This window comes from Patagioenas fasciata, chromosome 1 (genome assembly GCF_037038585.1).
Source record: "Patagioenas fasciata isolate bPatFas1 chromosome 1, bPatFas1.hap1, whole genome shotgun sequence".
NCBI classification, from domain to species: Eukaryota; Metazoa; Chordata; class Aves; order Columbiformes; family Columbidae; genus Patagioenas; species Patagioenas fasciata.
Window position 1 is genome coordinate 154,549,906 of NC_092520.1, and position 14,663 is coordinate 154,564,568.

The following is a 14,663-nucleotide window of genomic DNA, read 5'->3' on the forward strand; positions in this document are numbered from 1 at the left end:
CACCCCAAAAATATTGAAACATGATGACTCACTCTCTGTTTGTCTAAAGCAAAATTCCAGAAAAATCAGTGGTTTCATGAAGCATTCTGCTTCCCAAGGGACTGTTCATAATGAAAAAACTGTTCCTGTTTTAGTTTCTCCATAGAGCTCTGCTCAGCACCAGGTCAATATTCAAGGCTCTGGTGGCACTCCATTCTTTCCCCGTGGAGCCGCTAGACTAACCGTCTTTCTCAATATGAACATCTTCCTTTAGGTATTTCCTCACTGCTTGTGCCAGATCTTCTCAGGCGGCTCGGAAAGTGGGATGTCTGTCACTCTTCTAACTTCTCTTTGTTCTTTTTTTTTTCCCCCTCCCTCCTTCTCCCCTTCCCGCTCTCCTCCAGGAACCTTCTGCATCATTTCACTGTGCACCTGTGTGGCTGGAATCAACTTTGAGCTCTCCCGCTACCCCCGCTACCTGTACGGACTTCCCGACGACATCAGCCATGGCTATGGCTGGTCCATGTTCTGTGCGTGGGGGGGCCTGGGCCTCACTCTGATCTCTGGCTTCTTCTGCACTCTGGCTCCTTCTGTCCAACCTGTCCCCAGGACCAACTGCCCCAAATCTAGACCTGAGAATGGGACAGTGTGCTAAAACAAATAGCAAACAAATACACACACACATACATATATATATATATGTCTATGTATACCTATACATGCATATATATATATATATAACTATATATATATATATAAAAAATCTCAAATTAATGCCAGTGCCAAGGTAGAGCTGAGTCCAACACGGCACTCACATCTCCACCGGACATCTGTGTTGCTTCGTTCTTTCTCACAGTGATGGGAAAGCTTTTCTCTCACGTGGCTCTTCCATCCAACTCTTAACTTCAGCGTCATACCTTAGAGGTCAAATGAACATACAGTCGCACCAACTTACTGCCATTTGGGAAGGGGAATAGGGAGTCCGTGTGGGGGATCTGGAACCAGAATCTGTACAGGACATGGAGGGCGGGGTGGGTGGGGGACAAAGAGTCTGTCCATTGCAGCCAGAAGGGAAAATGCAAACAGCAAGCAAAGGAACAAATCAAGCATTTGAGCCACCTCTACAACGTACCTCCTCAAGGCCAATATCAGAAATTTACCCACTTTATTTTTCTTTCTTAAAACAAAATGACAGAAGCCTGTCCTGTCATTGTTTTTGAGGGGTTTTTTAGGGTTTTGGCTTTTGTTGTTTTGTTTTGTTTTTTCTTAAAACACAGAAAATAAAATGGACAGAACATGTGGGGAAAAGCAGAAAAGCATTTTCTCTTTGCCTGTCAAACTTTAGAGAGGAGCGAACAAGTGAAAATAATAATAATAATAATAAACAGATCTAACAAAATAGAACCGGGAAACAACAAAAAAATCTCCATGAGGACGTCTCAGTGGACTTTCCAACAACATGGTTTTAATCTTCCAGCTGCCTTACATCCAGGCTCACAACTGAGGCTGAACTGCTAACATAAATGCAGCAGAAGGCCTTTTGAAAATGCTGTGATACATGTGTGCATAACTTTTTTTTCCCTCTTCTTCTATTTATTTTTTTTTTTAAGAAAAAGAAAAATTTAAAACATTGCAATGTGATTGTCCACTAAACCACCCATGCTGTGTTTGTGGCCCCAAGACTGAGGCACCGTGACTGCAGAAGCGTGAGGAAAGCCATCAGGTCTGAGACAGCGTGTCTCCTCCGGTGGATTTCAGGCTGTTTTTTTGTTTTTACGGAGCATCTGAGAGTTCAGGATGGTGGATCCCAGGGACAACCAACCAAGGAGAAGGGAGGTGGGGGGAGCCCTGGCAGTTGTTCTTCCCAGGTATTTGCTGGAGTGGGATTTTGTCAAGTTTCCGTTTTGGATGTTTAAGACAACTGGGCAAAAGCCATTGCCGAGGAGGAAAGGGCAGCTAATTTTTGCAAGGGAGAAGTAAGAGACGCATCCTATTGTGTTCATGTATGCCAAATAAGACTTTCCCACATCTTGTCTTTGGAAACTGCCCCGGTTCACTGGACATCTCCACTCTCCATCTGGGAGAACTGTGTACAGATGGAAGCAAAAGGGTCAGGTTCAGAGAACAGAGATCCATTTTCCATGAGCTCAAGTGTTGTATGATATAACTGTGAATCTGCAAATGGGACTCTCTCTCTTTTTTGGTCTTTCTATTTTTCCTGCTACTCCTCATCCCCTTGTCTCCTTTTTCCTTCACTCTGCTCTTCCCTTCATTCAGGTCATAGGTTCCAGAAGAGCTAAATGAACAGCTAAAAGTCTGGAGAGGGCAGTGAATGCCATTAGGGGAAGCATAGCATTTTGGCTGTGAGGCTAGTGGGTCCTTGCAGGGGACTAGTGTATGAGGCGAAGGTGGGGAGGGAGGTCCAAGGGGGTAACCAAGGGGAGTGTGAAGAGATGATGACTGCCTGGCCATATACAGGAGAAGGGTACCAGCGACAAAAGTGCAGGCAAAGGGAAACGGGGAAAAAAAAGACCTCCCCAAACCCAACTTAACCCAACATGCTCTTAATTCAGGGATAGTACCAGGAATCCTTTCTTACACAATAGCTGCATGCCATCAGTCCTCATTAGTCAATAAGAAGTCATCCTCTGCATCTAAAAAATCTCAACTGGAGAAGGAGGCAACCTGTTGAGACTGTGCCTGCTGCATAGAAATGACGGCATTAATTTCCAGGTCATACCATTTACACAGCTGGCAAGAAACAGTATTTTGCTTGCTTTATAAAAAAAAAATCAAACCAACAAATAATTCTTACGCAATACAGTTGCATAGCCAGCCGTTCCCCTTCCAGCCCTGCTTCTCCTCCCCGTTACACTTTGTGTGACGATGTTGCTTTACTAACAGTGCCCAAAGAAATGAAATTTCTGGAGGGCATTTTGGAGTAGGGTAGATCTGCGTTTCTTTCATTCTTGCTGAACTACCTAGCTCTTGCTTTCTCTAGTCTACAAAATCCCCAAACACACCAACGCCAGCTGCCAAGTCAGTGTGTCACCACTGACTTGCCATTCCTGGCAACTGAAGTTTCATCAGTTCATTCTCCATTAGATGTGACCCGAGAAAGTATTTATATATTAATGTTGAAAATACAAGCCTTTTAAAGAAACTTGATCTTTAAGGAGATTAGTTTCTTTCTCTTTTTTTTTTTTTTTTCTGGCAAGGTTTTCAAATATAGTGGTATTGAAAAGCTTTGGAACCGTTTGACTGTGCAAGTGCCTACTAGGTAAGGGGGCTGATGAGTTATCATTGGACAGAAGAAGGAAATTAAAAATGAAAACAGTTCTTGGAAAGCTATTTCAAAATGGAAAGCAGAAAACCAGTAACTGAAAAACAAAAGAGACCTATAAAAAAATTGTGAATTTTCTCAAAATCTGAAAAATTTTTAGAAAAAACTTCTCCTTAAGATATTAATACTTTAGGAAAATGATAACCTTTTCATTAAAACAGCCTTAAATGCAAACTTTTTTCCTCCTCTGCAGTGCTGAGTGTGATAGGGAAGGTGTTTTGTGTGAATACAGATACCCGAAGTGAACCAGATAAACTAAATGGCACTGAGATATCTAGCTGGAGTCCACCATCAGGCCCTGTGGCATGGAAAGCAGTACAACAGCTCCTGTGATGATGTACCCTTGTATGGTCTGTGACCGTTCACAGGGTGTATTCTTTTACAGATAGATTTTTGAATGAGTTATACCAGTAAGATTTAAAGAAATTGAAATATTTTTGCTGTTTCATAGATTCTCAAAGCTTTCCTTCCCACAGATGGCATGAAAATAGTTCTGCCTTGATGAGGCATTCTCTGATGGTATTGGTTTACAATCTGTATATGAGCCTGTGTATTTGTCTGTGTGTGGCAATGGTGGAAGAGGGCTATGATTATTTTTATTTACAACAGAAAAGTGTTAACCCTGGATATTTGGGCCAATTCTGTGATTTTTCACTTGCCATTGCATAGGCTCTGTAAAGCTTGTGTGGCTATGAAGCATCTCGAAAACTGTGGGAGTAAGTGTCTAAAGCAACAGATGATCATATTGCTTTGATCTCAAACTAGATCCCCAAAGAGATCATTTGTGCAAACACCAGTTCTTTCATCTTTGCCTCAAGCAAAGCCAAACCCCCCTGGGATATTGTGAATTTCCCTCTGTACTACTCACAGAACTGGGAGGAGCCCCATGTGCTTCGATACCCTTGAGTGGGGCTCATAGCCCCACCACACTTTCTGTTGGCTCAGGCTCATCTTTAGAGCAGGGTTGACTCAAAATACATCCAGATCCAGAACTGTGATGGTCAGTGTCTCCATCTATCCTGAGCCAAAGCACACTCACCTCTAGTCTGAGTTTCTGCATTTTGGGGAGGTTTTGGAATATCTTTCTGAACAGAGATTCAAGTTTCTTGACTAGTGTGTGGTTTTCTAGTTGGAGGTGTAGTTAATTAGAAATTTGTTAGCTCTGATCCCAGCATTAAGGGACTTGACCCCATCCCTCAGGTCTGCTCTGGTGAAGCGCCTAAGCATGTGCTTTACTTGAAGCATGTGATTAATCCCCTTAACTTTGATAGGCTATTCATGTGCTTTCCTGGATGATGTTCAGCTTCCTACGGAGTCAAACCCCCGCTCTTCTTTTCCTATCCCACCCTTGTAGATAAAGTGACACTGTTATCCTAGCCTGATGTGCCAGTGGGTGTTTGGTCTACCTTCCGTGAGGTGGTAACGTGGGGTCTGTAGCTCTCTCCCGCACGTGGCCTTTCATGTCACGCTGCTGAGACAATGCATCTCTGTGCTCCAGAGACCACAGAGGAACTTGACTGCAGTGAGTGCAGATGTCATGAAATACCAGTCCTAGGGATGCAGGGTGAACTGGATCAACCCACTGCCATCTGCAGGCTGAGGTTTTATGTACAGCGACTCTCAGTTCTTGTACAGTGAAGTTGTCCTGTGGCCACAGAGAGTTAGCTACAGAGGGTTCTGCTGCCTGTCCCTGCCAGGGGGCACTGTATACATGAGGGATACAGCCTCATGTGCTCTGTATCTTTTGTACTGTATAGGACACCTTCTTCTTCAAGCTAAAGCTGTTTGCGTGTTAAAACTCGTGATTCATATTGGACACCTGTATATATCATCTCTCCCTTCTCCTTCTCTGCAAACACACAACTGAACTTCCCTGATCTAAATAGCGCAGTCCCTTCAGTTATATTTCTAGTTGGGCTTCTTTTTTCTTTCATTCTACCTAAGAGACAGTCACAAGTGGATCACAAACCACCAGTGACCAGAGCAATTTCTTTGAAATATTGTTTTTGAAAAATTGCCATTACTTTTAAAAATGTTATTCCAGCTGCAGTAGCCAATGAAAGGGAAAAGAAACCCAAAGAAAAAAAGAAAAAACAACCCTTGGAGTCCTCTTTAGAGAGGATCTTCATCATCCCAAGAGAGAATCATGAGAGTGCAGGTATTCTGCTTTCCTGTAGATGTGAGTTATTTGGGACCACATTTAGCTATGGCATGTTAGCGGTGCGGTTCATTGGATGATGAATAAAGCAATGTTGGTGAGGGAGAGCATTGATATGCAGGGGGTATTCTCAGATTCCCAAGCCTTCCTGGAAGACTGTATCTCTGTGACTGTCCATTTACCCACCATGCAGCGCCTGTGAATCAGGCTCATCCCTGGAGCCCCACTGATAAGCAGAGCTCTGAAGAAAATCACTGTAATCTGTCCTTAATTCTTGAGTGCCAAGCTAACTGCCAGCAGTGAAATGGAGAGGAAATACTATGTTACCGAGTATAGCTTAAATAAAGACATACATTATTTGGGCTCTTCTGTGTGTCTCTACATAGACCTAGGAGGGTGTGCTCAGACACATTCACACAAACCAACGCTGCATTTCCTTGCACCCAGGTTCTGCACTCTTTCATGGCCCACACTGCTGTGCTCACCAAGCCAGCAAGGAAAGACTCAAGGTGAAAAACTGAGACAGCTCTGAACGATTGCCAGGCATCGCTGAGAGACAAAGAGTAAAAAATGTGGGTGAAGCACAAATAGCATGTAGATATTACTGATGGATGAATTTCCAAGGTCAGGAGATGAGTTTCAAACAAGCCTAAAGTTTGATTGCAAAATTCAGGCCAGACCCATAAGATCTCGATTCTGAGAGTCTAAGCTGAAAAGCTCATAAAACCAGGGCTTAGCTCAAATCTTACAGCCCCACTGTTTTCAGTAATAATGGGGAATATAGTGCATCTGTTCCATAGTCTGTTGAAGTCCATAGAAAACTTCCCCTTGGCTCCAGTAAGCTTTGGGTCAGGTGCCTCAGAAAATATTTTAGTGCTGTCCTGGCCAACACCGAAAATTAGATGTGTGCTTACGCACTCACAACATCTAATTTTTGGCTTTAAAAAGAAACACCCATCAAATGCTACCACCTTCTTTTTTTCTCCCTGATTTAGGGTTTCCATCCTGTCTGCCCCACTAATACTCCAATCTTACAGACTTCTTGAGAGCCACAGTTAGAGATCGCAATGCTTTTTAAAACAAATGACCTACTGCTGGTGCCAGGGGGGTCCAATAAGTTCCCTGTTGACACCAGTGGGAGAGCTGGAGCCTGATACAATGCAGTGAATTAAATTGCTGTGTGCCTTGCACGTGTTTAGGATTTAACATGGAGAAAGAGCCTAGACGACTGCCTCAATATAGGCCACAAGAGGGAAATGAAATGCTGGTCACCTCTAGTAAAGCACTCCAGAATCGCAGATCAATTGTCCTTCCTTCCTCAGGGAAGAATTGCAACGAAATTAATGGAGGCTCAGAGAGGTTAATTCCAGGGGAAGGTGGGGGAGTGAAAAGAAGGAAACCAAACAGCAGTTCCTATAGGTCAGAATTGATGGGCATTGGTAGAGTTACATGAGGACAATCCAATGTTTTCTGCAGCATCAGCAGTCCCTTCTAGGGCTGCATTTTTATATTTTTCCTTCATGGATTAACACTCCTGCAGAGTGGCAGAAGGTAACTTCAAAAGTTTTCATGCGTAGGGTGTGTACACATGGACATCCTCATTCCCCTCCTTCCTTAGGCACACACACACATGCATACCCCACATGATGTGGGTGCTAGCAACCTGTAAATATGTGTACTATAGAGAGAGAAAATACATGGCAAAAAGCAGCATAATAGTTTGTTTTCTATTCTTTTATACTTAACTCAGGAGTTGCAATGCAATTCAGACAACGTCTATGCGTGCAGATCACGTGGAAATTATCTGGGTATTTGCTACCAAAATGTATTTGGATATTTAAGAAAGAGTTGCCAATGCCCTTCTATCCCAGAGACAGAGAGAAAGAAAGCAGCTGAGACACCAATACGTGTTTCTTTCTGCCTGTTTTGCCTTTGGGCAGATGCATCAGGCAAAAAGAGAGGCAGTGAACAGCTCAGGGCAGAAACATGCTGAAACACTGCAACAAGACTCTCCAGAGCTGACCATCAGTGCTCTTCAGTACAGGGTTTCTACAGAGCTGCTTCTGATCTGATCAGCCCTGGGCTAGCCGTTCTACCTCCAAAAATGCAGTTGTGTCCTCAAGTCCTTACTACCTTCTAGAGGCACAGGCCTTGGCTCTAACCACACGTCTGGGACACAGACAGGTGCCACTTTCTGAGCGTGTAAAGCTAAGGAGGAAAAACCTGAAGTCCCACCAGAAGAACAGCCTGGGTATTCACAAGACTGGTTCTTGCAATCCACTCTTGCAAGGTGCTTCTCAACACAGATGGCCACAGCCACAAGAAAAAAAAAATTAACCGTATCACCTTCAAATCAGAAAAGTTTAGGTAAAATTCCCACTGTGCTGAGCAGCAGCACCATGGCAGGACAACGCCTGAGTCTTATTTCTGTCCTTTGCAGAGGGCTTGTGCAGGCTGTCAGTGGTACGAAGAGCGTGGTCGATGTCGCTGGGCACAACAGGGAGCTTTGCATACCCATGGCTCTGAGCCCTACCTGTGGCAGCGGGGCACAGGAATATCTCTGTAAAGGCAGTTCCTACAAGTAGCCTTGTTATTTTGCCAGCTGGTCAGAAATACCCAAACGGTGACAATGATTCTGTGGCAGATGAGGGAAAGTGCCAAGTCTTCAAAAAGCTGCGTGACATGTGGGTTTTGCCCCAATTTCAAAGTGATGTAGACACCAAACGGCATGAATCAGATGCAGCTCAGCTTCTGGGGGCAGCTGCAAAAAAGGGCCTCAGCATCCAGTTCCTCTTTAGATGGTGAATAGGCATAAAACACTAAATGCCTTTGGTGTCTGCATAATTGAAAAAAAAAATATATATATATATGCTCTTAATTTGCTCAAGTTCCTGTGACGTTTTATCTCAAGAATAGTTCTCATCTGACTGTAGAGCATAAGGCTGAATTTTTCTTACTAAGAGTTATTCATTAACAATATAGATCGTAAGAAAAAGGTTTGAGTAATCAGAACAATCAAATAAAAGTGCAGCCTTAGACTATTCAGTTAGAGTGTACTGAATTATTTATAGCTCCTGGGTACCAACAACAATCACAGACATCTAATTTAAACTGTTACTATTTTTACTTGGCAATTTCCATCACTTAGAGTGTTTATATTCATGCATTTTTTTGTTTGATCTTTTGCAGGACAAAATTTCCCCTACTTACACAGAAAATCATATTTGGGAACTTTTGAAGACATTTTTCTGCAGTAACTCAAATTATTTTAAAGCATTTTGAGGTCTAGTATGACAGACGTTACAACTTTCAAAGCTGTGGACTGTATCTAAAATGGGCTTGAACCTTCAGTTCTTTCTCAAGTAAAATTCCCTTTGATTACAGGTCAATTTGCTTTCTTAACAACTGTAAGACTGAGTCCTATTTATATGTGTATGTGATGAGCAGACTTAGGTAAGGGCGTTGTACTTATACATCAGCCCCCTTAAGGATCTTTTTCATAGACGTAGGAACAGTCACTGCTAAGTCACTCTAACTTGATACCAATCTCTTTTTGTAAAAAGCAACCATTATACTTGTGTGTGGCTGGAATAGTGCAGCGGTAAATCTAGCCCATAGGCTGACACACATATACTTGTATATATGTGTATATATGTATATATATTTGTAAATTTATGAAAAATGTCCATAGCTTCATGATTGCCTGAAATAACCTGAGGTCAATGTACAGAATTTCAGGCAAAAGACTGTTTCTTTTTCACAATCCTCATGTATCTCAGATTTAAATCAAAACAAATTTAAAATTATTATTTCCCAGGAAAATCCTCATTCTGCCATTGTGCCAGTTGAGGAGGGGTACCACACTAAAGTCAGCAGTACACACATCCACACATGTATATCCAGTCACAGGACTGGGTCTCAAGGGCTTTTCTAAGGAAAATAAATGGACTGAAAAAGCCAGGGCAGAATTTCTGTTCCACATTAACGCTCTCAATAGACTCACTTATCCTTTATTAAGAGACCCTTTGTACAGATGCTATTCATTTGCACTAGGTGCGTGTTTGAGAGGTACCTCTGTGGACAAAGCCAAGCCGTACAAAGGTCTGGATTTTCTGACCTGAATTCATCCCCATTAACCTTAAGTACTTAACAAAGCTCTTCAAGTTAATGGACTTCTCTCCTTTGGTTTCTTGCATAGTTAATGAAGCCACAGTGACTTCTAGATGGTGAATCAGTAGTAGTGACATCTAAGTCAGCTTTAGGAGCTCCCTCTCACTCCACAGAGTGACCACTCACCTATCTTGGGTGGCCTCAAGAGCTTAAAAGATCTTAAATCCTGGTGAGATTAATGAAGGGACGTAGTGCAGAAGAGCATTCAGATGGAGATCAGCCACGGCCCTGTGCTTCAGGCACATGGCCTGGCCCACCATGCAAAACAAAGATGTTAATTGTGGAAGACTGCTGGTACAAAAGGAGACGTTCACAGCAGTCTTCCCCTCCTGAACTGCAACATGACTGCAAAGGATAGGGCTTGCCTCAACCTCTGGAAATTGCATTTGAGGTGAGTTCCTGGTGATGGTCTCCAGGCACCGACCACAGGGTGGTCCCAGTGCTGGAGGTCAAGAGATCTCTGGTTTGAACTCCTCACCTTTCTCTGTCAGTCCTGGGCTTCGCTGCAGCAGTTCAAAGAGTGAATTTACATCCTCAAAGTTTAAATAGCTAAGCTGTTCAAAGGTTACTTTCTTGCTCTGTCCCCAAACTGGCCTGAAAAAAGTCATCTAGTTGGTAGTGATAATAAAAAAATTCCCCTCCCAGGTACAGTTTGTGTAGTTTTTGCGTTACAAACATCTCACACAGAGATTAAAGAGATTGCAATTTCATTCCTCATTGTTGGGATTATAGTTGTCCTCAGAAAAACTAAACTGGGGACTCAAAAAGAGAACGAATGGTGATTGGATTACTCCAAAAGCTGCTCTGATAAGGCTGAACATACATCTCCATCTCATGGTAAGAGTCTCTCAGAGCCAAAATCTGGATAGCAAGTCTGTCTGGAAGGATCAGCAATTCAACCCAGTGGAGCTCTTGTATATTCCCATATTTTACCCGAATAAAACAAACACAGTCAGAAGAGTGGGACAATCAAATTGATTTCTGAAAACTCTAGGGCTAAGTGAACTTTGCATGTTATGCCAATGTATGGCCGCTGCTACTTATTTCTACAGCTAAATTTAGGTCAGGGACTTTTGAATCTTCACCCATCTCTCAGAACAACTTTATTTTTAAAAATACTGTTAAGGTTATGGCAAGAGGAACTTCAGCTGGCCTGCAGCACCTGTAAAGTAATGTTCAATACTGTGTACCAGTACTTAAGGAAAGACTTTAGCTAGAAAGTGGAAGATAAAACTTAGTTCCAGGGATCAAAAAATATTTTTCGGCATGGTACTACCTTGACCAAGCTGTACTTTTTCATCCTGACATTCCTCTCCTGTTCTCCCTTTCCCTTTTTTGAGGAGTCAGACATGTATCTCTCTCTCTCTCTTCCTCCTGCTGTGTGAGAATATAGAGATGCTTCCTGTAAAGATGTTCTTCTCTAAATCCCATTCCATACTATTTCTTGCATATGTGACTGTTTTGTTGTTTGAGATGTCTGCGAAAAAAAGAAATAAAGGCTTTAAGACTGAACTCTGGAAATGAGCAGGAGCTTGAGAATAAATCAAATTGAAGGATGCAGCACCAATTTCTGCAAGACTTTTCAGAATGTCCCCAAATTCTCATCATTGTCCTCCCTCCCTCTCTATGAGAGCAATAGGGACAGTCTAGGAACATGGGACTCTCAAAAGCTGCTCTTTTAGCTCTCGACTCACTGTGTCCCACAAAGGTTTTGCAGACTTTTTCAAGTTTTAGTGTCAAAGGAAACCTCCTTTTAAAAGGTGATAAAGTCAAAATGCACCATCACATGTGAGTAAACTCTAAAGGGTGACTCTGTCCCAGTTTACCTTTCTTTCCCATTCTTTACATCAGCCCTGCCTGCCCAGCCACACACATTCTCCTCCCTGCTGGCCTGACTTGGCCAAGGCTGAGCTTGCCAAGAGGGACCTGCCTGACCCCCTCATCCCCATGCTGCATTTGGATTATCCTCCTGGATAATTTTCCACTCTCTCTTAAAAAAAACAAACAAACAAACAAACAAAAAACAAACAACTGTCTCACCTCCTAATGAAAGCCATAACCACTCCTGTGACACTGCAGCAGGGAGGGCATGCACAGCCTCGCAGGAGACGACAGCAATGTCTGGGCACCGGGGCAATCCCGGGGGGCTGGCAGGAGGATGGGTGCAGTACCCAGGGCCACTTCACATCAGAGAGCTTCACCTTGCCTTGTGAGCTCCCACTGTGCTGCTCATGGAGCACTCGGCCACCTCAGAGCTGTGAGTCTGATTCCTCGCTGTCTCACACTTGTGCCACCACACGCTCCTACAGGAAAGACGTGCAGGTATGCAAAAACACGCCTGTGTGAAGGCATGAGCGTTTTGCATGAGGGTCAGTGAGAAATCAGACTCACTGGGCTCTCCTCCATCCACAGTAGATGCATCTCATGCAGACTTTTGCTCTTTAGGATTTATTTTGCCATCAGTAACACTTGCCCTAGCCCTGAACTACCACACTGGCCAGAAGTTTTTGGAGGGTTCCCCTTCCTTGACTTCCTTGTTGGTCCTCTCTTCCTTAAAGAAAATAATCTTTTTGCTCAGAAGAAATGAAACAACACCCATAACCTCTCTGTTCTTTGGTGATGACAAAAGTTGCATTCACCACTGTCTCTAACTGACAGTTTGAGAGGCTTCGGATAATAATTCACTTAAATGCTTGCAAAATGAAGTATGTCAGCACTTTTCTAGGACATTCTCAAGTAAAATGATATGACTGGTACAAGCCATTTGTCATGTGGATGCATCTTGGCCAGATGCTTATGTTTCCTCTAAGTGCAGTACACACACATCAAAGCTGGATCAGAAAAGACCTAGAACGTCACATTACTCTGGCGTATTTGGAGAAAAGTGTTGTTATGTTGCATTTACCTGGCATATTTTCTCTTCAGAAAATTTTAGAAGTATTAGTCACATTATGGCTGTCCAAGGCAGGTAGGTATTATAGTCATTGCAGAGACAGGAAACCAAAAGCCTGGGAAAATACCTGATGTTCAGTGGTTTGATGCCCCCTCACAACTTCTACTGGCTGCAAGTGGAGCCTTTTGTTTTAAACGTTTTTGAAAATCCAGATTGTAGCTGGTTTATCCAAATCTACAATTGTAAATGTGAAAGCCAGGATTAGGACACTCGAGATACTGGCTTCATCAGAACACTGCTGCAAAGCTTTGATCCCACAAAGCACGTAAGCACTTGCCTAATTTCAAGCATGAATGTCCCGTTAATGATGCTATTGCCATGCTTAAAGCTAGGCACATGCCTAATTGCTTTGCTAGATTGGGAATTACATTAAAATATGTTAAACTTTAGCATATGTTAAAAATCCAAAAATATGTCCATTTCTGATTATGTTTCAGGCTTTTTCAAGGACATTTGAACTGTGTATGTGGCTGCTCAACCAAGTGGAACACTTTTTAGCCAGTCCGTGCAGAGTTTAATGAGTTTTGGGTAGTAACATTCAGTTGTCAGAAGCAATCAAGGGTGGCACGTCCTGCAAGGTTCTGACTTCTGTGCTGCTCCAAGAGGCAAAGTGGCTCCTGTGGCCATCGGTGCTAAAAATACATCAGCAACAACTGATTATTGCGTTAGGTCCTTCGGGTAAGATGTGAGTGTGGTGGCTAATTTCACAAGTAACGCGACATCTTATCAAGTGTATTGTACTTTCCATTTCTTCCTGTAATCTGTTGCAGAAGAGGTGAACAGAAGTTGTTTAAACATGAAACAAACCCAAGCTTCTTGTTCCGTTACTCCAAGGTGCTAATCTGCAGACACACAGGTGTTTGTGTACGTGCATCAGTCTTTGCAGGACCACAGTCCTGAAGGATCATTTCAGTGGTAGGATTGAGATCAGGGAAGTAACAGGGGGTATGAACAAGCCCCTGTAACTTTGAAAGACAAAAGTCGCAGAAAGCATCACAGGACTTTGCCAAAAAACTGGCTACATGTTACAAGTTTCCTTTTGTTAAGATTTTGTTTGGTTTTGGTTTTATCCAGATTGGCACAGAATACTGTATTTCCATCGATTTAAATCTTGTCTGGTAACTAACTAAACAACTTGTTCATGGAAAATTTAAAAATAAATAAGTAAACTGTCAGTTGTGGAATGTAAACTGATTAAACAAATAAAAGAAAATCATGTTGTGTGTTTTAAGTGGCTGTGTCTGCTTGTGTCAGGAGCGGGGCTGGACACATCTCACCACCCCCATCCTCAGCTGAAGGATGAAGGACAAAGAGCAAAACTGGAAGGTGGGTGGCCTCTGAGCTATGGTGTATTGGAAATGCTCTTTAAAAAACACCAATAATAATGATTAGATGGTTTCTGATCAGAAATACTGTACAAAATACTACAAACATAACCAATATCTCAACCTGGCTATTTTTGAGGATGTTTTTCTGCCTGTCATAGAGGGGATTGCTTCCTGTTGGGGCCTTGGGAACCGCATGTGCTCTACCACCATTAAGCCCTTTTGGAGCCACTTAATGTGTAGAAGTCTGTGACTTGATCAAAATGTATAGTAGTTTAGCCTCCCACCTTCCTCCAGTAAATAAACAAAGAAACCGAATATGAAATATAGTCTTTTGAGTTTTCAGTGCTCAGCTCTAAAGGCTTTGGGAAACCTGGCAGGCACAAGGCTGCAGTGATATTAGTGCTTCCTCATTGCACTTGTATCCTTGGGCCAACAATAACAAAACAGACACACATTTGCTCTATAGCTTTGAGGGCACAACTAGAGTTTGGCTGCAGGTGTCCCAGGTTGCACACCCAAAGATTTGTTATGTATTCATAACAAATGTATAAAAACTACCCCAAGTGTATAAAAATAAATTAAGAGGAATGAACAAAAGTGCTTTCAACTGCCCTAGCAGAGGAAAAGCAAAAGATTAGATCAAAGAGAAAAACAAAGCTTTTAATTTTTTTAATCAACGAGTTTTAAACCAAAGTATTACCAAAATGCAGGCAGGGTATTTTTAAAACATGA

General features: G+C 42.6%; 1 protein-coding gene across 5 annotated transcripts in view; it reads left to right on the forward strand.

The window, feature by feature from the left end:
- Window positions 1–13,834, forward strand: part of TMEM178B (transmembrane protein 178B) — a 234,828-nt gene extending 220,994 nt beyond the window's left edge. For 4 of the 5 annotated variants that reach the window (XM_065844344.2, XM_071798440.1, XM_065844353.2 and 1 more), the window contains exon 5: window positions 384–13,834. In XM_065844344.2, the coding sequence (XP_065700416.1) occupies window positions 384–634 (251 nt within the window). In that variant the 3' untranslated portion in view covers window positions 635–13,834. The remainder of the gene's footprint in view (window positions 1–383) is intronic. The other variant, XR_011735587.1, reaches the window with a different exon arrangement.
- Window positions 13,835–14,663: the final 829 nt, after the last annotated feature.